Raw genomic sequence first — 27,238 nt, forward strand, 5'->3', positions numbered from 1 at the left:
GACCCAGGATCCTGATCCTGACACCGGGCTGAATTCTGGTTCGGAAACCTGGAAGTGGCCGTGGTGGGATGCTGGAGGTGATTTTCGAGGAGGCGGCCAATTAACAAGCTGTCTCTAGAAGCCTCGTCCAATTAGGGACGGCGTTCAGGCTCCGCAGCCGGGAGGGCCAATGGGGGTGCCCGAGGCTCTGGGAGGCCAGCAGCTGTACTGGGAAAGGTGGGTGTTGTCGCTGTAGGTCGGAGACTGAACGTGCCCTCTGAAGACTTTTAAATGTTTCATAATATACTGTGGCTACAGCTGCCAGGTCATCATTGTGGAGCTGGAACCCTCAACAGGAAGACCTGTGACCGCGATCCATGCTGAGCTGCTTCTCTCTGGCCCCCCCTCCCCACCAGCCTCCATCTATGTACTCCAGCGACATCGGTAGGCCATCCGCCATCTGGAAAATCCAGACGGCCTGTGAACAGTGCCCTCAATCAGCACTTTAATTATCCTAACTGGCTACCCACCGCTGGCTGCCTCCTTAAAAATAGACCAGAGGCGGGAACATGCTGGCAGACTGGTACGCCGGCCGGTCGTGCAAATTTGGTGGCATGCCCGCCTCCACCTCAGAATGAAAATCCAGCTCACGATGTTCCCCATGAAGCACAGCTGAAGACTGAATTGATCCCAACTGTTAATAATTCAACTCGATCCAAAGTGTTCCAGTTCTGATAGGTTTGGGCAACTCAGGCTAAAGTACATCACTCGCTTTTAGAGGAGGGAAAAGAAGTGAATGATTATTTAACAGCTTTAGTGTGAGCAATATGCATTAACACCTCTCCCAAAGGTTGCAACATTTGACTTCCCTCATCTGTCACTTTTCAATATTTGTACTTCCGTTTTCTCCTTAATAATCAGTGCGAAAATTATTTCTTATGAGTCTCAACTTGCATTCGGGCAACTCTGCCCTATAGATTTTCTTGAACCAAAGAGCTCAATTTGTGATTTCCTTCCTCCCTCTAGTTTTGCTCCCCTTAGCGTGCATCTGCTGGGTTCCTGCTCTATCGGCATCTGCACACATTTCCCGATCAGTGAATCATTAAACTGTACGGAGAATTGTCGTCACGCTGGATGCTGGCCGAATGCACACAGACTGAGCAACGCACACTCAAGCAGTAACCTTGAAGGACCCCGAGTACTCCCACATCTCCCAAACTGAGATCATACACCAGGGGCTGGGTTTTGAGCCCCACTGGGGCTGGGAACGGAAATGGGCGAACATGAAAAATAGCATCGCCAGGAAGGCCAGGCGTCAGCACTCCAGGCAGGTCGAAAGGCCTTCCCTGCTTGCCTGGGTGCACCAGCAGCCGCAGGCCGCCCTGTTTGTGGAGGGGCTCCCACCCCCCCACATTGGTGGCCTGGTGGCAAAGGCCATTCCTTAATTTCAAATTTAAAAAATGTTGGCGTGAAGGCGCATCCATTTTGAAACACCATCTCCCTCACCTTTCCACTGCACCCTGCTGCTGCTCTGATTGGCCCTCCAGCTTCGAGAGCCTGCCCTCTGGTCATTAATTGGCCACACTGGGGAAAATCACAACGAGTGACTGTTTCCCACCCAGTTTGAGCTTCTGACTCTCATTTTGGGACTGGCTGGGGAGGGGGGGGAGGGGGTGGGGTTCAGAAGCCTGCAGGGAAAGTCCTGCCGCAGGTAGGGAAAATAGGATTAATGTAGGATTAGTATAAATGGGTGGTTGTTGGTCGGCACAGACTCGGTGGGCTACAGGGCCTGTTTCAATGCTGTATCTCTAAATAGATAAATAAATAATAGGTATCAAACTGGACCTTGCTGTTTTGCTGCTGCAGCACATTACGCACAGACCTGCTTGACCACTGCTGGGCTTGCAACGGGAGGTCACGTAAATGGCTGTGATATTCCTAAATGGAATAATACCGAGACAATCAAAACTCAAATTTTATGACAGGCTCATTCTTGGGAGTGGGCATTTATTGCTCATCCCTAGTAATGCTGAGGTGGTGAGTCACCTTCCTGAAGCAGTTCAACGCAACTGAGTGGCTTGCGAGGCCACTTCGGAGCGCAGTTAAGAGTCATTGTGTGTGGTTGCTGTCATGTACAGGCCAGATCATCAGGTTTCATTCCCTGTCGGACATTAATGGCACCAGTTGGGTTTTGTAACAATTCAACATCTTCGTGATCACACCAGCATTTTATTTCTTGATTTTTTTTATAAACTGAACTCAAATTCCCTAACTGCAGTGGTGGGATTAGAACTTCAAGGGCTGCGTTTTCCCAGCTCTGGCGTGCTTGCAGGCAGGAGGGGCCGAGATAATAGGGGGGAGCCACATCGGGACGGCTCCCTGATGCATTCCCGCTGCTGGTGAAGTTTCCCGGGGCGGGCCAGGATGCTATTTTGCTGACTGCTGAATTCAAGGCCATTTTTTTCACGCTTGCTGGCAGAGCTGCCCCCTCTTTGTGTGGAAGCCGTCTGCTTAATAGAGGCAGCCTCCCTGTGGCAGGTCGTGGGTCCATTGGATCTGGAGGCTGCCAGCAGGAAAGGCTGTACCCGCGGCCCAAATGCTGCCGCTGGAGGGGTTTCCCCTCCCCTCCAGGGGGCCTACCGGCTTGGCCCCTCTGAAATTTTACCTTTAAACATAGACACATAGAAAATAGGAGCAGGTGTAGGCCATTCAGCCCTTCGAGCCTGCTCCTCCATTCATTATGATCATGGCTGATCATCCAACTCAGTAACCTGTTCCCACTTTTGCCCCATATCCTTTGATCCCTTTAAACCCAAGAGCTATATCTCACTCCTTCTTGAAAACATACAATGTTTTGGCCTCAACTGCTTTCTGTGTGGTGTCTCCTCCCTGCTGAGGTGCCCTCGCGTTCTCTGACTTGCTTCAGAGCACCTCCCTCACCTGGTGGGGCATCCAAGGCTCTAAGCTGCTGAGTGTCTGATTGGGCCTACGAACATCAGGAGCCTTGATAGGGCAGTGAGCTCAGTGGTGGCCAATTAGGAGGCTGCCTCTGGGAATATTGTACAGGTCTCGGTCCCAGCAAGTGCGGGCTTGGGATCCCCATTTGGTCCCTACATCGGGGTCCCGAAGCCCATGGGCAAATCCAGCCCCTAATCTCTGAGTTATTAGTCCAGTCTTCAGGACTGCTTATCCAGTAATATAACCCACACTACCATACCCCTAACATCTCCCTTCATCATAGCTGCAGATGTATAATAAAAAGCATTGTTGAGCACTGCTTAATTGCCACCTTCGGTACAAGAACTTCAAGTTGATTTCTGTGAATGAAACATAACGTTTGAGAAGACTCAGGAGGCTGACTGAATCTTTTGGATTGAACAGATTGGGACATACGATAATCATCTACGGTGGCGGGTCTGGAGTTTCTTTGGTGAGGTTTACAGCAGCCTACAGATGGAGTCGACTAAATGATAGAGTCATGCTTCATTAAATCTCACCTGCTGAAAGTTTGCTCCCAATATTGGCAATCCAGAGCCAAAAATGATGAAAAGTAGGAATGGCACCCAAGGTTAATTCAGAAGGCTGTATCCAAAATAATACCCCAAACTCTGGAAACTCTGTTGTATTGCTTGTTGGTCCTGTTTGAATTTTGTGAGGCTGGAGTGGTGGAAAAAGCTGCTTATAGCACCAAAGCCTCACTTATGGATAAATCCTAAATCAGAACCGCTAGATGGTGTCAGCATCTCCAGATCGATGCAATTGAATGAAACTTGATTGAAACATTTTTTATAATGCAGCCACTAAGGCTCTGTGGCAGGTCCCTGTGGTGCCCAGGAGGACCTTAGGGCAGGATTATGTTCTGGCCTTGGAGATGGGTACGGAGGCAGCAGGGTAAACAAATTAGCAGGGAGTGCCATTCCCGACATTGCCCGGGCACCCTGCTATTTTGTCCGGGGCCAACTGAGGTTCTTCTGTGGCCGCTACCCCGCTCCCCTTCACCCCTTTAATCGCCCCGACAACCCCAACCCTCACTTACCTGTTCTGCATTCTTCAACAATCTTCTCCTCTGCAGGGCCTCCTGCAGTAATAGCAGTGGCCACCACACCTGGGGCGCTGTCCGCCTTCCAATTGGCCAGCAGCTCTAGGAGAGGGCGCTTGTCTCTTAAATGGACAGCGCCCCCGACAGCAGTTAAGTGGCTGCCTGCATGAAATAGCAATGTAGGTCCAACAGACGGCCAAGGCGTGGTCTCCCCCGCCTTCTGGCCTTCCACCAGGACCCATGTTGCCAGAATAACATCCGGCCCTGAGACACCCTGAGTGGAGGATGGTGCTTTGTATTTCGGGTTAAGGTGTATAGATGGGATAGGGTATGGAGAGTTTCATGCTGTATTTTATTTTGTTCATGGCTATACATAGACTGCAATATTCTGATGCCTCTCATTTTAAATAACAAAAATAATCTCCCCTCCAAAAGTTACATTTAAAACGTCCCATGGTGCATGCAATATCTGGATGGAAAATGAGTTTTATAAGCATCTATATATTTATATAAAAACCCGACAGCTTGCTCATTGCTGCTGCCAAAGTGGACCTTCAAAGTATGTCAAAGTCACTGCTGTCACTGCTGTTCCTCCAATGAAAGGCTATCAGCCTGAAACATTAACTCTGCTTCTCTCTCCGCAGATGCTGCCTGACCTGCTGAGTATTTCCAGCATTTTCTGGTTTCATTTCAGTTTTCCAGCATCCACAGTATTTTGCTTTTGTAACATTCTGATAAACTTACTCCCTCCAAGGCCAGTATATCCTTCTGAAGGTGTGGTGCCCAGAATGGCTGACAGTGGGTTTTCACAATTTAATAGGTTAATAAATCACAATAATTCCAATTTAATTCAGACCAACATTTTATTAACTAAACACAACACAGAAGAGATATAAAAAAAATCAAAATAGCAAGTGTGTACACGAAACAGAAAATTACATTATCTTTTTCTTTCATTAGAGTGACCTTCCAAATGGCTGTAAAAGTACCAAATATGACTGAAGAATAGGTTAGTAATAACTTTTGCGATGGAATCCATAGTTTGCGAGACCAGTGGTGGAGCTTGCGCAAGCTGTTGTCTGAACAGATGACTTGTCAAATGTTCTGTTCGGTGCCCTGACCCTGGTTTGAAAGCTTGCTTTTTTCTGAGACAGATCCTAACTGAAAACTGGAACAGAAACTAAAACTTCACGTTTCTGGGGAAACAGAAACTGGTTGCAGCCAGATGAAAAGGGCACAGAGCCATCTAATCTCAGATCACTCAGGAGTGGAACCCCGACAGGCTGAATAAAGTGGTGGCTGGATCCAGAGGCTGCTGCATCTGTTGCCATTACTTAAAGTAACTGATTAACCAGACCTGGCCGTATAGTACATAGATTGTCACTGAAGGGTTCGGATAAAGGTAAAACTGGTGGACCTCCGCCATCAAGACTGTCGTGAGCAGAGCTGAGGAAGTTCTGGGCAAGTGGGCCATTTGGGTGAAGACTGTACCCGTGGAGGTTGGGTTGAAGGGGAACTGCCGGCAGATGAGAATTGGTTTGCTACGTCTTTGAAGAAAGAAGCTGGAGATCTACCTGAGGAAGTTCAGAGCTTTGAGGAACTTTGTGGCTGTAATTGGTGCCATATATGCTGAGCAGACTGCCCAGTAAATCTGTGAGAACTATCTTTGTTGTATCTGATAATTAATGTGCAATTTGTAATATATATATTGACTGTGATTTGCCTGTTAATGCATGTCTAATCTATGTTGATTTTGGTTTGATTGTTAAAGTAAAAGTTATAAAAGTGAAATCCTATCCATTTGCTGTTTTTTTTCTATTTGGAGTCGTATGGTAAATTTGGTTCTTTTGGTTTGTTGATCTCCACTGGGATTATAATACTTACACAAAAGGGTTAAAGAGTGCAGAGTTTCCCACAGCTTGGGGACTCCGAAACATTCATACAGACTGTTTAAAAGTGCAGTGCACCGAAAACAAAAGAAATTCTGCAACTTTTGACAATAGCAAGGGGCCAGAATCTTTTTCCTTTCCTCCTTTATTCAATCATAGATTAATTTTGTGTATTTTTCCTTCAACGTTCAAGACTGATTTAAAATGAGACCACACACATTTTTTAATTTACGCTGCATAAAACAGCAATTTTTAGCTGTAACCCAATGAAAACTAAGTGATTTGAAAAGTTCAAATTGATCTAAAACATTGCTTTTCAGTATTCTACAAGTCACTTTCAGCCAAAATAAAATCCACACCAGTATCTTTAACTTTAGATGTAATTGAAAGTTTTCCCAATTATGAGGTGCACAATTTTAAATTGAAGTGAACACTGAACAATCACATTCCCACTTCTGCACTTTCATACAATTTCAAAGTGTTGATCCCGACACTGGGCTATGAACTCAAAGTGCCAGATTTGAAAGGATATTCCTTAGTCGCAAGCCCAAGGTATATTCACATACTTTAAATCAGTTTAAAAACCAATAACATGGCTCAAGTTTCTCAAAAGTAACACACAGTGTAATGTAGCTAGAGGGAAAACAATTAACAAACTTAAAACAGCATACACTTGTAGAAAAGACATTGATTAAAACGTTTTATATAAAATGCTCAATATCAATGTCAAGACTACAATGGGTTAAACGGCTTTCGCACTGTGAACTGAACAGTGGGTGGTGCTGACACCGAAAACAAACAGAACATAGACACTGTTAAGAGAGTCTTTCTGTTGTGGCGCAGGAAACTTCCCACGTTTACACACACTCAAAGAAATGGAAAACAAAATACAGCCACCTTTTTCTTTTCTAGAATAAAAGGCATGGATGAGGGTTTCAGCTGGAGAAGAGCTGAGGGCTTGGGATGTTACGGAGGTGGAAATAGTTACAGATATGTGGTCGGAAGCTCACCTCGGAGTCAAATATGACAAAATTGCGAACACTCTAGCGCAGCCTCATACAGTTGCTAGGGAGAGGGGTCAAGTTGGTGCCAAGGGAATGGAATGTGGCACAGACCAAAGACAATGGCTTCAATCTTCCCAATATTCAGTTGGAAGAAGTTTCTGCTCATCCAGTATTGCATGTCAGACAAGCAGCCTGACAGTTTAGGCACAGAGGAGGGGTCGAGAGAGGTGGTGGTGAGGTAGAGTCATCAGCAGACTTGTGAAAACTAGCACTGTGTTTTCAGAGGATATCAGCGATGGTCAGTATGTAGATGTGAGATTGAATGGAATCGGCCTACACTGTCTGGAGATTAGAAGAATGAGAGGTGCAAAATTTTGAGAGGGTTTGACAGGGTAGATGCTGAGAGGCTGTTTCCCCTCATGGGGTAATCTAGCACTGGGGGCATAGACTCAGGATAAGGGGTCAGCCATTTCAGACAGACCTGAGGAGAAATTTCTTCACTCACAATGTTGTGAATCTTGGGAGTTCTCCACCCCAGAGAGCTGTGGGTGCTTGGTTGTTCAGTATAATCAAGACTGAGATAGATGGACCTTTGGATTCTAAGGGAATTGAGCAAGAAAGCGGAGTTGAAATCCAACATCAGCTATGATCGTATTAAATGGCTCGACTGGCCGTATGGCCTATTCCCACTCCTATTTCTTATGTTATATTCTTATGAGAAATACAAGGGTGCCAAGGACAGTTCCTTGGGGAACACCAGAGGTAAAGATGTGGGGGCAGGAAGAGAAGTCATTGCAAATGATACTCTGGCTACAATTAGATAGATAAGAATGGAAACAGGCGAGTGCAGTGCCACGTAGCATGAATAATAAATCTGGAACAAAATCTCGTCTCAGTAATGGTGACCACGAAACCACTGGATTGTCGTAAAAGCCCATCTGGTTCACAAATGTCCTTTAGGGAAGGAAATCTGCCATCCTTACCTGGTCTGGCCTACATGTGACTCCGGACACACAGCAATGTGGTTGACTCTTAACTGGCCTCTGAAATGGCTGAGCAAGCTCCGCAGTTGTATGAAACTGCTAGAGAAGAGCCGATAAAGAATAATACCAGACAGACGACCCAGAATCGACTTAGGCACCAGAAAGGCACACCCTGCCCAGTAGACCCTGCAAAGTCCTCCTTACTAATGTCTGGGGACTTGTGCCAAAATTGGAAGAGCTGTCCCACAGACTAATCAGGCAACAGCCTGACATAGGCATACTCACCGAATCATACTGTAAGAACATGAACTATGCTGATGACCACCTATTGCCCTCCCTCAGCTGATGAATCAGTGCTCCTCCATGTTGAACACCACTTGGGAGAGAAGTACCAAGGGTGGCAAGGGCACAGAATGTACTCTGGGTGGGGTCTTCAGAGTCCATCACCAACAGTAGCTCAGCAGCACTACCACTGACTGAGCTGGCTGAGTCCTGAAGGATATTATCTGCTAGACTGGGCCTGCGGTAGGTAGTGAGGGAACCAACAAGAGGGAAAAACCTACTTGACCTCGCCCTCACCAATCTACCTGTTGCAGATGCATCTGTCCATGACAGTAGTGGTAGGAAAGACCACTGCACAGTCCTTGTGGATTGTGGCATTACCACCGTACTAAATTGGATAGATTCTCAACAGATCTAGCAGCTCAAAAGTGGGCATCCGTGAAGTACTGTGGACCATCAGCAGCAGCAGAATTGGAACTACAATCTGTAACTTCATGGTCTGGAATATCCCTCACTCTCGCATTACCATCAAGCCAGGGGATCACCCCTTTCACCCCCAGTTCAATGAGGAGAGTAGGACAGCATCCCAGGTGCAGCACAAGGCATAACTAAAAAAGAAGTGCCAACCTGATAAAGCTATAAACACAGGACTATATGTGTGCTAAACAGCAGAAACAGCATGGAGTAGACAGAGCTAAGCGATCCCACAACCAACAGATCAGATTAAAGCTCTGCAGTCCTGCCACAGTCACAAATGGTGGTTAACAATTAAACAAGTAACCAGAGGAGGAGGCTCCACAAATATTCCCATCTTCAATGATGGGGGAGTCTAGCACATCAGTGCAAAAGACAAGGCTGAAGCATTTGCAACATCTTCAGCCAGAAGTGCTGAGTGGATGATCCACCTCAGCCTCCTCCTGAGGTCCCCAGCATCATAGATGCCAGTCTTCAGCCAATCTGATTCACTCCATATGATATCAAGAAATGGGTGAAGGCACTGGATACTGCAAAGGCCCTGACAACATTCTGGCAATAGTACTGAAGCCTTGGACTCCAGAACTTGCCGGGCCCCAAGCCAAGCTGTTCCAGTACAGCTACAACACTGGCATCTACCCAGCAATGTGGAAATTGCCCAGGTATGTCCTGCCCAAAAAAAGTAGGACAAATCCAATCCGGCCAATTACCGCCCCATCAGCCTACTCTCAATCATCAGTAAAGCGATGGAAGGTGTCATCGACAGTGCTATCAAGCGGCACTTACTCAGCAATAACTTGCTCTCTGACGCTCAGTTTGGGTTCCACGAGGGCCACTTAGCTCCAGATCTTATTACAGCCTTGGTGCTAACATGAACAAAAGAGCTGAATTCCAAAGGTGAGGTGAGAGTGATTGCTGTCGACCTCAAGATAGGATTTGCCGAGGTTTGGCAAGGAGCCCAAGCAAAATTGAAGTCAATGGGAATCAGGGAGAAAACTCTGTCCGCTGGTTGGAGACATATCTAGCACAAAGGAAGATGGTTGTGGTTGTTTCAGGTCAATCATCTCAGCCCCACGACATCACTGCAGGAGTTCTTCAGGATAATGTCCGAGGCCCAACCATCTTCAGCTGCTTCTTCAATGACCTTCCTTCCATCATAAGGTCAGAAGTGGGGATGTTCGCTGATGATTGCACAATGTTCAGCACCATTCGCGACTCCTCAAATACTGAAGCAGTCCGTGTAGAAGTGCAGCAAGACTTGGACAATATCCAGGCTTGGGCTGATAAGTGGCAAGTAACATTCGTGCCACACAAGTGCCAGGCAATGACCATCTCCAACAGGAGAGAATCTAACCATCTCCCCTTGACATTCAATGGCATTACCATCGTTGAATCCCCCGCTATCAACATCCTAGGGGCTGCCATTGATAAGAAACTGAACTGGAGTAGCCATATAAATACTGTGGCTACAAGAGCAGGTCAGAGGCAAGGAATCCTGCGGCAAGTAACTCACCTCCTGACTCCCCAAAGCCTGTCCACCATCTACAAGGCACAAGTCAGGAGTGTGATGGAATACTCTCCACTTGCCTGGATGGGTGCAGCTCCAACAACACTCAGGAAGCACGACACCATCCAGAACAAAGCATCCCGCTTGACTGGCACACCATCCACAAACATTCACACCCTCCACCACCGACGCACAGTGGCAGCAGTGTGTACCATCTACAAGATGCACTGCAGCAATGCACCAAGACTCCTTAGACAACACCTTCCAAACCCGCGACCTCTACCACCTCGAAGGACAAGAGCAGCAAATACATGGGAACACCACCACCTGCAAGTTCCCCTCCAAGTCACACACCATCCTGACTTGGAAATATATCGCCGTTCCTTCACTGTTGCTGGGTCAAAATCCTGGAACTCCCTTCCTCACAGCACTGTGGGTCTACCTACCCCACATGGACTGCAGCGGTTCAAGAAAGCAGCTCACCACCACCTTCTCAAGGGCAATTAGGGATGGGCAGTAAATGCCGGCCCTGCCAGCGACACCCACATCCTACGAGCAAAGAAAACAAAGCTGGGCAACAGCGCAGAGGCATGGCAGGTTAGAGTGGTCAACCATGTCAAAGTCTGCAGACAGGTGGAGAAAGACGAGGAGGGAAAGTTCACCTTTGTCACAGTCACGTCGGATGCCATTAGAGACTTTGATAAGAGTTGTTTCTGTACTGTGGTAATGGATGGAACTGCCCTACTCTCTGAGTAGAAAATTAATATAAACACCACTGTCGCAATCTGACCCCACAGCCCTATATCAATCCTAAACACCACTGTTAATAAACTCAGCAGCTGCTTCAACTGAGCTGAAGACGGTGGACATTCGGCACTTTGCCATTCCCTGAACAAGAAAGTGCAGTCTGTCAGCTGTGGGTGACCTGGCAGACAGCGCCTGCGCAGTGAGCGGTGTGAGGTTGGAGGGGGGCGGGGGCATGCGCAGTGAGCGGTGTGAGGTTGGAGGGGGGCGTGGGCATGCGCAGTGAGCGGTGTGAGGTTGGAGGGGGGCGGGGGCATGCGCAGTGAGCGGTTGGAGGGGGGCGTGGGCATGCGCAGTGAGCGGTGTGAGGTTGGAGGCGGGCGGGAGCATGCGCAGTGAGCGGTGTGAGGAGGCGCCTGCGCAGTGATCGGAGTTGCTGGGCCTCGGCCATGGCGTACCAGCTGTACCGGAACACCACTCTGGGGAACAGCCTGCAGGAGAGCCTAGATGAACTGATACAGGTACCGGCGGCGGTAGCGAGGGAGGCGTAGTCCCGGTCCTCAGAATTCGCATGCTGAGCCCGAAAATCTCGATCCCGCCCCACACCCCCACAAAATCAGCCCGACTCTCTTCTCCCCCCCCCCCCGACTCTCTCTTCCCCCCCCCCCCCCGACTCTCTCTTCCCCCCCCCCGACTCTCTCTTCCCCCCCCCCCGACTCTCTCTTTCCCCCCCCCCCGACTCTCTCTTTCCCCCCCCCCCCGACTCTCTCTTTCCCCCCCCCCGACTCTCTCTTTCCCCCCCCCCGACTCTCTCTTTCCCCCCCCCCGACTCTCTCTTTCCCCCCCCCGACTCTCTCTTTCCCCCCCCCCGACTCTCTCTTTCCCCCCCCCCGACTCTCTCTTTCCCCCCCCCCCGACTCTCTCTTTCCCCCCCCCCGACTCTCTCTTCCCCCCCCCCGACTCTCTCTTCCCCCCCCCCCCGACTCTCTCTTTCCCCCCCCCCCGACTCTCTCTTTCCCCCCCCCCGACTCTCTCTTTCCCCCCCCCGACTCTCTCTTTCCCCCCCCCGACTCTCTCTTTCCCCCCCCCGACTCTCTCTTTCCCCCCCCCCGACTCTCTCTTTCCCCCCCCCCGACTCTCTCTTTCCCCCCCCCCGACTCTCTCTTTCCCCCCCCCCGACTCTCTCTTTCCCCCCCCCCGACTCTCTCTTTCCCCCCCCCCGACTCTCTCTTCCCCCCCCCCGACTCTCTCTTTCCCCCCCCCCGACTCTCTCTTTCCCCCCCCCCGACTCTCTCTTTCCCCCCCCCCGACTCTCTCTTTCCCCCCCCCCGACTCTCTCTTTCCCCCCCCCCGACTCTCTCTTTCCCCCCCCCCCGACTCTCTCTTTCCCCCCCCCCGACTCTCTCTTTCCCCCCCCCCGACTCTCTCTCTCCCCCCCCCCGACTCTCTCTCTCCCCCCCCCGACTCTCTTTCTCCCCCCCCCCCCCCCCCCCTACTCTCTTTCCTCTCCCCCCCCCCCCCCCCCCCACCACTCTCTTTCCTCTCTCCCCCCCCCCCCCAACTCTCTCGCCCCCCCCGCCCCCCCATTCTCCCCGGCTCTCCTCTCCTCTCTCTCTTCCCCCCACCCCGCCCCCACTCCGGCTCTTTTTTTCCAGCTCCTTTCTCCCCCTCAATCCCCCACCCCCTATGTTCAGCCTGTTACAGCTCTCCATTTCTCTGCTGGGTTGTGCTGTGGGTTATTTCTATTTTTCTTAACCTCTCTGCAATGTTTCTTTCAGTCGCAGCAGATCACCCCTCAGCTGGCTCTCCAGGTGTTGCTGCAGTTTGACAAAGCAATCAACAATGCCTTGGCCCAGAGAGTTCGGAATCGAGTCAACTTTAGGGTGAGCTCGCTGTCTTTGCCCAGCATATTTTTATATTTCTGTGCTGTCTTATCTTTTCCATATTTACATTTTATTTGCAGTACAGCAACAGGCTGCTAAGCCCACAGGCCCTGCTGCACCTTAACCTCTTGATTGTCAGTATAACCTTCTATTCCTTTCTCTCTTTTGTGTTTCTCTAGCTTCCACTTAAATGCGTTTATATTATTTGCCTCTTCCACTCCCTGTGCTTGTGAGTGACACATTCTCACCACTTTCTGGATAAAGAAGCTTTTCCTGAATTCCCTATTAAATTTATTAGTGACTATGTTCTATTTACTTCTGCCCCTAATTCTTGTCTCACTGCAATTGGAAAGATCTTCACTACGTCTACCTTATCATACCATTTCATAATGTCTTTATATTTCTTGATAAGTTTCTCGTTGCCTTTCCAATTGCTATTTGGACTTGTTTCGGAGCTCATTGCAGTTTTGTGAGCTTGGAATCTTTTCAGAAAGGGTGAGCTAGTTGTTGAGACTAAAACCTCTGCTGGTGCCCTTTTGTTTCTGTGGATACCAGAAGTTGGATTGTGACAGATTGTCAGTCAACATTTCATTATGAAGAATGCCAGGATCATTTCGAAAATTTATCAACAGATTATAACTGCTCAGGTATTAAACTGATCAATGAACAAGAAGCAGGTGCAAACAAGCACAATATCAGATCAGCAGTCAGTGAACAGTCGGTGGGGGGAATGTGTATGTGTAAGATGGCAGGGAGAGGAAGGGGATGACACTTGGCTCCCCCAGGCAAGTGACTGCAGCCAGGAAGTGAGTTGCAGGGTGGTGTGCCCGCATTTAGAACGTTGAGGTGATTTGATTGAAGTTTTCAAGATATTAAGGGGATCCGATAGGGAAAAACTATTTCTGCTGGTTGGGGGGGGAGTCTAGGACTGGCGGCATAGTCTAAAAATTAGAGTCAAACCTTTTCGGAGTGAAATTAGGAAGGCTGTGTTTGCTGATGACGCGACCACTAGGTGGTGCAGGACTGGCAAATGCAGCTTCATGGGCTGAAATGTTTCCGGCAGCTGCCAGTAACAAAGATGGTGCTGCTCAATTTGACACAAAACAAATTGAACCCAAACCCCCCTCAATGGCCGTGATCACCACCTCCACACTCACCCCACCTAAACAGTACCCCGCTCCCTCCCGCGATCGTCACTTCTCTTCCCCGCGCCATCCCGCCACTCCCGACTGCTCGCCGCTCATCCTGCCACTCGGTCTCCGCCTCGCCGCCTGGAGAAGCTTTGGGGTATGTTTGGGGGAGGGGGGTTTAGCGTGTGGGGTGCTAGCGGTAAGGCGGGATGGAGCAGGCGGGCACAGGAGAGAGCGGTGGGAGGGAGTGGGGAAGAGAAGCGGCGATTGCGAGAGGGAGCGGAGTACTGTTGGAGGGAATGGAGGCAGCGATCGCAGCCATTGAGGAGTGACACCACATTCAGACGTCATTATGTCTGATGTCATTACGTGGTGACATTGACGTGTGCATGCTCAGACCCATCCTGGCAAGCTGGCAAATGTTTGGACACACTGATGACGTCCGCGATCGCTCTGCCTTGTCAGGAAATATTCTGAATTCGGAAACAGTCTACACACAAAGGGTGGTAGAAGTTTGGCACTCTCTTCCTCAAACAGAAATTGATGCTCAGTTAATTGCAAATTTTAAATCTACAATTGATAGATTGTTGTTAATCAAAGGTGTTAGGGATATGGGGCAAAGGGCAGGTATATAGAGATAGGTCACAGACCAGCCATGTTAACTGAATGGCAGAAGAGGGACTAAATGGGCTACGCCTGTTCCTATGTTACCGTTGGGAGTCCCACAGGCTGAGCTTTATACCTCAAGTGATTAGGGGATAGGCATGAGTAGTCCAGAGGCCTGGAGACGCGAGTTCCAATCCCACCGCGACAGCTGGGGGAATTTAAATTCAATTAATTAATAAATCGGGAATAAAAAGCTTGTCCCAGTAATCGTGACCATGGTTGTTGTAAAAACTCATCTGATTCACTGATATTCTTCAGGGAAAGAAATCTGCCGCCCTTATCTGGTCTGGCCTACATGTGACATCAGACCCACAGCAATGTGGTCGACTCTTAACTGCCCTCTGAAATTGCCTAGCAAGCCACTCTGCTGTATCAAACTGCTACAGAAAAGTCAAATAAGAATAAAACCGGACAGACCATCAGGCATTGACCCTGCAAAGTCCTTCCCTCTCACTAACATCTTGAGCTAAAATTAGGAGAGCCATGCCGCGGACTCGTCAAGCAACAACCTGACAGTCATGCTCACCGCAGCATACCTTGCAGACAATGTCCCAGATCGCTATCGCCATCGCCACCACCATCGCCATCCTTGATATGCCCTGTCCCAATGACAGGACAGACCCACCAGAGGTGATGGCATGGTGATGTACAGTAAGGAGGGTCAACATTGACTCCGGACCCCATGAGCTCTCATGGCATCAGGTCAAATTTGGAAAGGAAACCTCCTGCTGACTACCACCTACCGACCCCCCTCAGTTGATGGATCAGTGCTGCTCCCTGTTGAACATCTCTTTGAGGAAGCACTGAGGGTAGCAAGGGCACAGAAGGTACTCTTGGTGGGAGACTTCAATGTCCATCAACAAGAGCGGTTTGGTAGCACAGCTACTGACCGAGCTGGCCAGGTTCTGAAAGACCCATCTGCGAGACTGGGTCTACAGCAGGTGGTGAGGGAAAAACATACTTGACCTCGTCCTCACCAATTTACCTGTCGCAGATGCATCTGTACATGACAGTATTGGTAGGAGTGACCACTGCACAGTCCTTGTGGAGTCGAAGCTCCATCTTCACATTGAGGATACCCTCCATCGTGTTGTTTGGCTCTACCTCTTTGCTAAATGGGATAGATTCAGAACAGGTCAAAATTGGGAATCCATGAGGTGCTGTGGGCCATTCAGCCCACAATCTGTAACCTCATGGCCTGGCATATCCCCCACTCTACCATTACCATCAAGCTGGGGGACCAACGCTGGTTCAACGAAGAGTGTAGGAGGGCTTGCCAGGAGCAGCACCAGGCATACCTAAAAATGAGGTGCCACCCTGGTGAAACTACAACGCAGGACTACATGTATGCTGAACAGCAGAAGCAGCATGTGATAGAATTAAACGATCCCAGAACCAACAGATCAGATCCAAGCTCTGCTGTCGTGCCACATCCAGTCTTGAATGGTGGTGGGCAATTAAAGAACTAACCAGAGGAGGAGGCTCCAAAAACATCCCCATCGTCAATGATGGGGGAGCCCAGCATGTCAGTGCAAAGGACAAGGTTGAAGCATTTGCAACCATTTTCAGCCAGCAGTGCTGAGTGGATGATCCATCTCAGCTTCCTCCTGAGGTTCCCAGTATCTCAGATGGCAGTCTTCAGCCAGTTCAATATGTGATATCAAGAAGTGGCTGACGGTACTGGATACTGCAAAGACTATGGCTCCTGACAACATTCTGGCTGTAGTATTGAAGATGTTTGCTCCAGAACTAGCCGCGGCCCTAACCAAGCTGTTCCAGTGCAGCTACAGCACTGGCAACAACGTGCCAGTGTGGAAAATTGCCCAGGTATGTTCTGTCCAGAAAAAGCAGGACAAATCCAATCTGGCCAATTACCGCCCCATCAGTTTACTCTCAATCATCAGCAAAGTGATGGAAGGTGTCATCTTCAATGCTATTAAGCAGCACTAACTCAGCTTCAGGATAGTGAGGTATTGTGCAAATGCTTTTGCAATCTGTTTCTGACTTGTTTTAAATCTGTCTTGCACCACCCTTGGGTCAGTGGTTTAACTAAGCCAGTTTGTGAATTGTTTCATGGTTTTGTTTATTTTAAAGGGATCTTTGAATACGTACAGATTCTGTGATAATGTTTGGACGTTTGTCCTAAATGATGTGGAATTCCGAGAGGTCACTGAACTCGTAAAAGTGGACAAAGTGAAGATTGTAGCATGCGATGGCAAAAGTGAGTTGGAGCTTGATGAACCTGCTATAAAATCAAATACACCTTTTTATTTGTGATTTAAATTCCATTGAGAACTTATTGTTTTAAATGAGTTTTTCCACAGGTGTATGTCAAATATTAGGTTCTGTCTCCATCTACGGGAAAACTGCATGTAGCACATTTATATTAGCCAGCCCTGGCGACTGTTCACAACACAAAATCCCATTGAAGGAGTGGGCTTTTGAAAAGGGTTTTAGTGAGTGTGTGTGGAGTTTTCTGGGTAGGGAAGGGGTGCACACTTCTCTGATTCATAGAAATACACTGAGATTTAACACTGAAACTGGGACCTTTAGCGTTTTGAAACAAGCAAACAGCCTTGATCATAATTAGACCCCCTTTTCCCGCCTTCTCTCTCTCTCCCGCCTTCTCTCTCTCCCCCCCCTTTTCCCGCCTTCTCTCTCTCTCCCCCCCCTTTTCCCGCCTTCTCTCTCTCTCCCCCCCCTTTTCCCGCCTTCTCTCTCTCTCCCCCCCCTTTTCCCGCCTTCTCTCTCTCCCCCCCCTTTTCCCGCCTTCTCTCTCTCCCCCCCCTTTTCCCGCCTTCTCTCTCTCCCCCCCTTTTCCCACCTTCTCTCTCTCTCTCTCTCCCCCTTTTCCCGCCTTCTCTCTCTCCCCCCCCCTTTTCCCGCCTTCTCTCTCTCTCCCCCCCTTTTCCCGCCTTCGCTCTCTCTCCCCCCTTTTCCCGCCTTCTCTCTCTCTCCCCCCTTTTCCCGCCTTCTCTCTCTCTCCCTCTCTCTCCCCCCTTTTCCCGCCTTCTCTCTCTCCCCCCTTTTCCCGCCTTCTCTCTCTCCCCCCTTTTCCCGCCTTCTCTCTCTCCCCCCTTTTCCCGCCTTCTCTCTCTCCCCCCTTTTCCCGCCTTCTCTCTCTCCCCCCTTTTCCCGCCTTTTCTCTCTCTCCCCCCTTTTCCCGCCTTCTCTCTCTCCCCCCTTTTCCCGCCTTCTCTCTCTTTCCCCCCTTTTCCCGCCTTCTCTCTCTCTCCCCCCTTTTCCCGCCTTCTCTCTCTCTCCCCCCTTTTCCCGCCTTCTCTCTCTCTCCCCCCTTTTCCCGCCTTCTCTCTCTCTCCCCCCTTTTCCCGCCTTCTCTCTCTCCCCCCTTTTCCCGCCTTCTCTCTCTCTCCCCCCTTTTCCCGCCTTCTCTCTCTCTCCCCCCTTTTCCCGCCTTCTCTCTCTCTCCCCCCTTTTCCCGCCTTCTCTCTCTCCCCCCTTTTCCCGCCTTCTCTCTCCCCCCTTTTCCCGCCTTCTCTCTCTCTCCCCCCTTTTCCCGCCTTCTCTCTCTCTCCCCCCTTTTCCCGCCTTCTCTCTCTCTCCCCCCTTTTCCCGCCTTCTCTCTCTCTCCCCCTTTTCCCGCCTTCTCTCTCTCTCCCCCTTTTCCCGCCTTCTCTCTCTCTCCCCCCTTTTCCCGCCTTCTCTCTCTCTCCCCCCTTTTCCCGCCTTCTCTCTCTCTCCCCCCTTTTCCCGCCTTCTCTCTCTCTCCCCCCTTTTCCCGCCTTCTCTCTCTCTCCCCCCTTTTCCCGCCTTCTCTCTCTCTCCCCCCTTTTCCCGCCTTCTCTCTCTCTCCCCCCTTTTCCCGCCTTCTCTCTCTCTCCCCCCTTTTCCCGCCTTCTCTCTCTCTCCCCCCTTTTCCCGCCTTCTCTCTCTCTCCCCCCTTTTCCCGCCTTCTCTCTCTCTCCCCCCTTTTCCCGCCTTCTCTCTCTCTCCCCCCTTTTCCCGCCTTCTCTCTCTCTCCCCCCTTTTCCCGCCTTCTCTCTCTCTCCCCCCTTTTCCCGCCTTCTCTCTCTCTCCTCCCCTTTTCCCGCCTTCTCTCTCTCTCCTCCCCTTTTCCCCCCTTCTCTCTCTCTCTCTCTCTCTCTCTCTCCCCTTTTCCTTCACCCACCTGTCCAATCTGATTTTGATATTTTCTGCCCCACAAGCAATGGAAGTGAATTTCAAATTGTATTATGTCCAATTTTCAGCATGGAAATAGGTCTCTCTGACAGTGTAGAGCCCAATGCTGCATACTGTGCTCCAATTGAGGTATTACTAGATTTTAAAAATATAGGTTCACATTACATCTTGGTTTTTATACTCGAACAAACGTTTCACCTCACACACCGAGACTGGATTCCATGTGTCACTTTTTAGCTCTTTTCCCCATCTTTTCAATATCTCATCGCAGCTTCTAAAGATTTAACTATAGCTGCAATTTTGACATTATCTGCAAATTTTGGCACTCCTTGCAGTCCCATGTTCTGATTTATTGATGTGCATTATTTTCTTGGCTGTCAGTAGTTTCCTTCCTGAAGAGCCAACAGTGCATCCCTGGCTCTTTATCTCCCTTTAGACAAGCTACTTCTCTCAAATGGTCCTTTTCTCCATTACAGTCTTACACTCAGCCCCAACAGGAGTCTCCTCTTCTCCAATATCCTGTTCTTCAGTAAAGACTGATGTAACTTACAGAATCTCAAAATTACTACAGCACAGAAGGAGGCCATTCGGCCCACCGTACTGCTGGCTCTCCGAATGAGCAATTTACCCAATGCCACTCTCCCGCCTTCTCCCTGTAGCCCTGCACGTTCTTCCTTTTCAGATAACAATCCAATTCCCTTTTGAATGCCTCGATTGAACCTGCCTCCACCACACTCTTGGGTCGTGCATTCCAGATCCTAGCCACTTGCTTTTTCTCATGTGGCATTGCTTCTTCTGCCAGTTAACTTAAATCTGTAATAAAAACAAGAAACGCTGGAAATACTCAGCAGGTCTGGCAGCACCTGTGGCAAGAGAAGCAGAGTTAACTGATGAAAGGTCACTGACCTGAAAGGTTAACTCTGCTTCTCTCTCCGACCTGCTGAGTATTTCCAGCATTTCTTGTTTTTATTTCAAATTTCCAGCAACTGCAGTATTTTGCTTTTATTTTAGCTTAAATCTGTGCCCTATTATTCTTGATCCTTCCACCTTGATCCTTCCACCAATGGGAACAGTTTCTCCCTATCTACTCTGTCTAGGTCCCTCATGATTTTTGAACACCTGTCAAATCTCTCAACCATCTCTTTTTTTTTTAAAAAAAAAAGTCCCAACTTCTCCAATCTATCCACATCACTGAAGTTCCTCATCCCTGGAACCATTCCCGTGAATCGTTTCTGCACTCTAATGCCTTAACATCCTTCCTAAAGTGTGGTGTCCAGAACTGGACACAGTACCCCAGTTGAGGCTGAACCAGTGTTCTATCTAAGTTTAACATAACTTCATTGCTTTTGTACTCTATGCCCCTATTAATGAAGCCTAGGATACTGTATGCTTTATTAACCGCTCTCTCAACCTTTCAGTTAGACACGTTGCAGCCTTCCGGTCTTAATATTGAATTCAACAATTTCAGATCATAAACATAATTTTCTTGGCCATTTGCACCTCCTCTGGACACATCTTTCTTGTCCCATTATCACCCTCTTCTGCCTTGCACTATCGTCCCTTTTGTCATTGAATCACTTCCTACATTCCACACTATCACAGACCTTCCCTTTTGTTCTTTCCTCCCTTCCCCACTTCCCTTGGCTCTGCATTTATTTCAAACCAATTAAATCTCTAACTTCTCCCAGTTCTGATGCAAAGTCGCAAGGTTGAAGCACGGACAGGAATCTTACCAAAACCTAGCAAGGCCTGCCACCGGGACCGAAAGAGGGTCCTGAGCCCATGCGGATGGAAACTGGGACCTCGGGCAGGGTTTTACTGCCGGCGGCCAATTAAGGGGCCGCTGCCAGGTTCACCGTCCAGTTGAGGAAGGCTGCCTGCTCAATCAGAGGGCTGACAGCTCGCAGCCTCGGCAGCGCCACCTATAGAAGTGGCCGCTGAGGCTGCAGGGTGAGGCGGCCTGACAGGCCCTCAGAGGCCAGGCAGGCAGTCTGGGGTGATCGGAGGGGTGAACCCTCCAATGGCGCCTTTGACCACCTCCGCACCTCCATTCCCGCCTGGAGGTGGGTTGGGGGGTGGTCCCTCAGTGGGGCGTGGATTGGCCATTAAGGAAGGCTCGCCCCGGGAGGCTGGTATGGTTCACCTAGCGGTCACCCCACACGGCGGAGGATCATTCCAACCCCGGCAAAGTGCCAGCGAGGGTGAGAAGTGCCTGTTAATTGGCTAACTGGCCAGCCGCCTCCAGTTAGTGGGTAGCCACGCTTCTGATGTTCCTGCTATTGAGCATATCCTGTGGCGGCAGGAAAAGGTTGGTCTGCCCCCCACCCCTCCCCGACGCCTTTCGTTGCCATTTTACAAGGCCTCCTGCCTCCCAGCCTGTCTCCTGAGGGCTGGTAAAATTCAGCCTCTTAGCATCTGTGGAGAGAGAAACAGAGATGTGCCTGACTTGCTGAGCGATTCATCAAATATATTTAGAATTACTTTTTAATCACCCCCATGTTTTAATCAGCTACCCATTGGTGATCTTGCGCCCTCTGGCCCCACCTAATGTTAACAGTCGTTAAAACTTACAACCCTTTTAAAATAACTTACAGAATCGACTTCCGTCACATTTTATGGTAGAAGGTTGCAGGTCCCAACAACTGTGGAAAAAAATTCTCGTCCCCTTGAGATCCTTTGCCAACAATCTTAAATGTATGATTATGAACTCTGGTTATGAACTCCCTTTCCAGAGGGAATAATTTTTCTCTATCTGCTGTTATCAAAATCTTTCATCGTATTCCCTCCCTTTTACAGGTGAGCTTACAACATACTTAACTTCAACTTCTGATGATTTTTGTTCACCTTTAGCTTTCTCATTATCCTTATAATTCTCATGAGTCCACTTCAATTTTAATTGGTTTCTAACCTCTAAAATGATCCATTCGAAAACAAATGGTTTCCTTTTTTAATGGAATATCCTTAAATTCTTTGCAATATCCTGCTATTTGTGTAGAGTCCTGTGGGTTGTTGACTCTCACCTCCGCAGCCCACACCCCCCCCCCCTCCCCCTCCCTCCCCCCACTTCCCCCACTACCTCTTCTGTAATGCTAGTGTTAAGCCTGTGGGATTGAGACTGCCAGGTGGTGCTGAATTAGGGAGCTGCATTGTGCTGTGAATTGAGACTGCACCAGATAAGCCACTTGGCCCTTCGAGCCTAGTCTGCCATTCTGCTCTTCTACCTCAAATGCATCTTGCCGTGCTATCCCCTTGTCCCTTAGTTCACTTGGTCTATCGACCTCTGGTTGAATATACTTTGAGCATCCACAGCTCTCTGACGGAGAGAATTCCTAATATTCACAACCCTTGGAATTCCTCCTCATCTCTGTCCTAAATGACTGTCCCATTATTTTATGACTGCAACACTATGTTCTAGAACTCCCAGCCAGGGGAAGCATTTTTTTTTTATTCATTCAGGGATGTGGGCATCGCTGGCTAGGCCAGCATTTATTGCTCATCCCTAATTGCCCTTGAGAAGGTGGTGGTGAGCTGCCTTCTTGAACCGCTGCAGTCCATTTGGGGTAGGTATACCCACAGTGCTGTTAGGAAAGGAGTTCCAGGATTTTGACCCAGCGACAGTGAAGGAACAGCGATCTCGTTCCAAGTCAGGATGGTGTGTGACTTGGAGGGGAACTTGCAGATGGTGGTGTTCCCATGCATTTTCTGACCTTGTCCTTCTAGTTGGTAGAGTTCGCGGGTTTGGAAGGTGCTGTCTAAGGAGCCTTGGTGCGTTGCTGCAGTGCATCTTGGTACACACTGCTGCCACTGTGCGTTGGTGGTGGAGGGAGTGAATGTTTGTAGATGGGGTGCCAATCAAGCGGGTTGCTTTGTCCTGGATGGTGTCGAGCTTCTTGAGTGTTGTTGGCGCTGCACCCATTCAGGCAAGTGGAGAGTATTCCATCACACTCCTGACTTGTGCCTTGTAGATGGTGGACAGGCTTTGGCGCCTCAGGATTCCTCGTCTCTTCTCGGCATCTACCCTGTTAAGCCCTTGAAGAAATTTGTATGTTTTAATTAGGTTGCTTATCATTCTTATAAACTCCAGGCGATATAGGCCGTGTTATGGTCAAGTGAGGAGGGGTTGAAGAGCTTCCCTCTCTTTTCCCTTTCCTTTGACCACAACAGGTTTAATTGTTTCTTAAAGTGGATGTACTGGCCAATTCAGTAGGTGTTTGATTACTTGCTTGCTATGATCATAACGAGAACCAGTCGGACAGGTTGTCTTGGGTTAACTTTATTGTACCTAAACTTAACTAATGAAAATAATAAACTACTCGCATGCATGCATGTGCACGCACGTGCGCACACACACAAACAAATAGTTTATAGAGTGGGGAAAGGTAAACTGGTTGAGTTAGAGTCCATAGAAAAAGGGGTTTACAGTCCGGGGTTTAGTGATTCATCTGGCTTCTAGCTGAATTCAGTGGTCCTGAGTCTTTTAGTTTGAAGAGGTAGATGACTGGTTCGGTGTGTCTCTTGGGGACAGCGATGTGGTTGATTTCCTTCAACGGGGTTTTTGATTGTAGCCAGAGTATGTAAAGGTGGTCAGTCAACGGGCAGAGTTTGAAGCTTGTAAGCTGAAATGGACCCCCACTTAGGGTTTGCACGTGTTTGAGTCCAGAAGCTTCTCCTTTCGGCTGCATAGAAACACGAGCTTAAAACCCCAGATGGGGAGGGGCTTGTCACAAAACATAGCAGTTAGCAGTATTTCTTGAAAAAAGAACAGGCCATTCCCTTAAACTTCCTGGGTCTTGGTTCTTGCTGGGAAATGAGCAGACATTTCATCTCCCTCCTCACAGTCCTTGCAATGTAGGATACAGTGTTGCAAACTAGGTGGTCATCCTAAGCTGCCAGCAAAGTCATCCTTTTAGCTGTTCCTTTTTAAATGTCTTTTTGAAAAAAAATAAATTCAGATCTCCAGTCAGTGGATTAAAGAAAATTATCATTCAACAAAGCACATTGGCACGAAGCCTAGTCTACTCAATCTCTCTCCATGGAAAAATTCCCTATACCAGGAACCAGTTTAATGAAGCTTCATTGCACTCCCTCTGGGGCAGGTATGTCCTTCCTTACATAAGGAGACCAAACTGCACATGCTATTCCAGGTGAGGGCTCACTAATGTGGCGTGTAAATGCAGTAAGGCGTCTTTACTGTTAGCTCTTGTTACAAAGGGATTGGAATATAACGTACCATTTGCCTTCCTAATTGCTTGCTGTACCTGCATGTTAACTTTGTGATTCATGTCCAACGACACTCAGGTCCCTCTGAATGCAAACATTTCCTCGTCTCTCACCATTCAAACAAATGTTTGCTTTTGTATTTCTTTCTGACCAAAGTGGATAACGTCACACTTCACCACGTTGTGTTCCAGCTGCTATGTTCTTGCCCACTCGCTCAACCTGCCTACATCCCTCTGCAGCCTCTTTGCATCATCCTCACCGCTTACTTTCCCACCTAACTTCATATCGTCAACAAATCTGAATACAGTACATTGTCCCTTCATCTAAGTCATTAATATAGACTGTAAATAGCTGATGCCCAAGTACTGATCCTTATTACCCTGCTGGTTACAGCCTGTTAACCCAAAAATGTCCCATTTATTCCGACTCTCTGCTTTCTGATAATTAACCAATCCTCAATTCAAGCTAATATATTATTCCCAATCCCATAAATCCTAATTTTGTGTAATAACCTCTTGTGTGGCACCTTAGGAAGTTTGCAGATGAAACAAAAATTGGTTGTGTGGTTAATAATGAAGGAGAAAGCTGTAGACTGCAGGAAGATATTGATGGACTAGATGGGCAGAAAAGTGGCAAATGGAATTCAATCCGGAGACGTGTGAGGCAATGCATTTGGGGAGGACAGAAAAGGCAAGGGAATACACAATGAAGTGTAGAGGAACAGAGGGACCTTGGAGTGCAGGTTGACAGATCCCTGATGGTGGCTGGGCAGGTAGATAAAATGGTCAAGGAGACATAAGTTCAGTTTAGTTTAGAGATACAGCACTGAAACAGGCCCTTCGGCCCACCGAGTCTGTGCCGACCATCAACCACCCATTTATACTAATCCTACACTAATCCCATATTCCCACCACATCCCCACCTGTCCCTATATATTTCCCTACCACCTACCTATACTAGGGGCAATTTATAATGGCCAATTTACCTACCAACCTGCAAGTCTTTTGGCTTGTGGGAAGAAACCGGAGCACCCGGAGAAAACCCACGCAGACACAGGGAGAACTTGCAAACTCCACACAGGCGGTACCCAGAATTGAACCCGGGTCGCTGGAGCTGTGAGGCTGCGGTGCTGACTACTGCGCCTTTATTAACTGAGGCATAGAATGTAAGAACAGGAAGGTTATGCTAGAATTGTATAAAACACTGGTTAGGCCACAGCTAGAGTACTGCGTACAGTTCTAGTTAGCACATTACAGGAAGGATGTGATCGCACTGGAGGGTACAGAGGAGATTTATGAAGATGTTGCCAGGAATGGAGAATTTTAGCTTTGAGGAAAAATTAGATAGGGTGGCTTTGTTTTCTTTGGAACAGAGGAGGCTGAGGGGAGATTTAATTGAGGGGCGTAGTAGAGTGGCCAAGAATGACCTATTTCTGTTAGCAGCGAGGTCAATAACCAGGGGGCATTGATTTAACCGATTCGACCCGGGTTCAATTCTGGGTACTGCCTGTGTGGAGTTTGCAAGTTCTCCCTGTGTCTGCGTGGGTTTTCTCCGGGTGCTCCGGTTTCTTCCCACAAGCCAAAAGACTTGCAAAAAGGTTAGAGAGGAGATAAGAAATGTTTTCACCCAGAGGGTGGTGTGGGTCTGGAAGTCAGTGCCTGAACAGATGATAGAGGCAGAAACCCTCATTGCATTGGGGAAAAAAATGTGGAAATTTCCTTCATTTAAAGTTCCATATAATACGGGGCTACGAACCAAGAACTGGGAAGTGGGATTCGGCTCGATAGCTCTTTTTCAACCAGCACGCTGGACTGAATGGCCTCCTCCTGTGCCATAAATGTTCTATTTCTATGCCTAACTAGTGTCTCAACCACTGCACCATCCACTTCTGGGGAATCGAATTTTAAAGACAAGTGAGTTTTCTTGTGCTCTTTGATTACAGATACTGGTTCGAATGCTGCAGAATAATCCATAACTGGATGAGGGCCTTTTCAGTGAAACAGCATCCACAGCAGATGTATTGTGAATAATTCTGATTATTAGACAGAAGCTGACAGATGTGTAACGGCTTCATTCAACACAGAACAAAGAAATGAGGGCTAAAGGTATCCCTCGGATGTACAATATCAGTGAGAATATTACTTTTTATAAACTGAACTTGTAGCTCTTTTTTTATGTTTGAAAGCTAAATCTGTAATAAAGTTTTACTTAACTGTTTTCTTTGCTTATCCTAGGAGATGTTTTTTTGGCTTTGTTTTGGGGTGATGGGCTCTCAGTTCCACCCCAGTAGACCTCTGCGGGTGGGCTGCCCAGACTAGGTAGGGGTGGGGCTGCAGTCACATGTGGGCCCAGACTGGGTAGTTAGACTGGGAATGTGTTGTCGCCTTCCAAAACCGTGCCTGTTTTTCACGGAACTCCATGTTTGAATCTCTTCACTCGGGTTTCCGCCCCTGCCAAAGTACCGAAACAGCTCTTATCAAAGTAAAAAAATGACATCCTATGTGACTGTGACAAAGGTAAACTTTCCCTCCCCGTCCTCCTCGACCTGTCTGCAGCCTTTGACACGGTTGACCACACCATCCTCCTCCAACGCCTCTCCACTGTCGTCCGGCTGAGTGGGACTGCTCTCACCTGGTTCCATTCTTATCTATCTGATCATAGCTAGAGAATCACTTGCAATGGCTTCTCTTCCTGCTCCTGCACTGTTACTTCTGGTGTCCCCCAAGGCCCCCAGCTATTTCTGATCTACATGCTACCCCTCAGCGACATTGTGCAAAAGCACAGCGTTAGTTTGCACATGTCATAGTCATTATGGCACAGAAGGAGGCCAGTTGGCCCTTCAAGTCCATGCCGCCTCTCTGTAGGGCAATCCCTGCAGGTTTATTTCCCTCAAGTGCCCATCCAATTTGCTTTTGAAATCATTGATCATCTCCGCTTCCACCACCCTCATAGGCAGCGAGTTCTAGGTCATTACTACTCGTTGTGTGGAAAGAAAAAGTTCTTCATAGAATCATAGAATGGTTAAAGCTCAGAAGGAATCATTTATCCTGTCACATCCGTCCCTACTCTCTGCAAGAGCAACACGCCTTGACCCACTCCCTCACCTTTCCCCTGGAGCGCTGCAAATTTTTTCTCTTCGGATAATTATCCAGTTCTCTTTTGAAGACTTAGATTGAATCTGCCTCCACCACACTCTTAGTGCATTCCAGATCCTAACCACTCGCTGCATAAAAAGTTTTTCCCTCATGTCGCTGTTGCTTCTTTTGGCAATCCTCACGTCCCTCCTGTATTTCTTGCT

The 27,238-nt window shown here is 48.5% G+C and overlaps 1 protein-coding gene across 1 annotated transcript; it reads left to right on the forward strand.

Moving 5' to 3' along the window:
• Positions 1-11,310: 11,310 nt before the first annotated feature.
• On the forward strand, positions 11,311-26,157 carry gtf2a2 (general transcription factor IIA, 2). The gene is made up of 4 exons (XM_068015107.1): positions 11,311-11,422; positions 12,680-12,784; positions 16,675-16,801; positions 25,883-26,157. Exons 1-4 carry the CDS (start codon positions 11,351-11,353, stop codon positions 25,906-25,908), a joined length of 330 nt encoding a protein of 109 aa, XP_067871208.1. The 5' UTR covers positions 11,311-11,350; the 3' UTR covers positions 25,909-26,157.
• The last annotated feature ends 1,081 nt before the right edge of the window (positions 26,158-27,238 follow it).

This window comes from Heterodontus francisci, chromosome 35 (assembly GCF_036365525.1).
Source record: "Heterodontus francisci isolate sHetFra1 chromosome 35, sHetFra1.hap1, whole genome shotgun sequence".
Lineage (NCBI taxonomy): Eukaryota > Metazoa > Chordata > Chondrichthyes > Heterodontiformes > Heterodontidae > Heterodontus > Heterodontus francisci.

Bases quoted from the DNA above. Each gene is read 5' to 3' on its own strand.
- gtf2a2 (XM_068015107.1), top strand. From the start codon at position 11,351: ATGGCGTACCAGCTGTACCGGAACACCACTCTGGGGAACAGCCTGCAG. The intron at 12,785-16,674 runs GTGAGCTCGCTG...TTTATTTTAAAG, and splicing joins GGAATCGAGTCAACTTTAGG to GGATCTTTGAATACGTACAG. The intron at 16,802-25,882 runs GTGAGTTGGAGC...CTTTGATTACAG, and splicing joins TGTAGCATGCGATGGCAAAA to ATACTGGTTCGAATGCTGCA.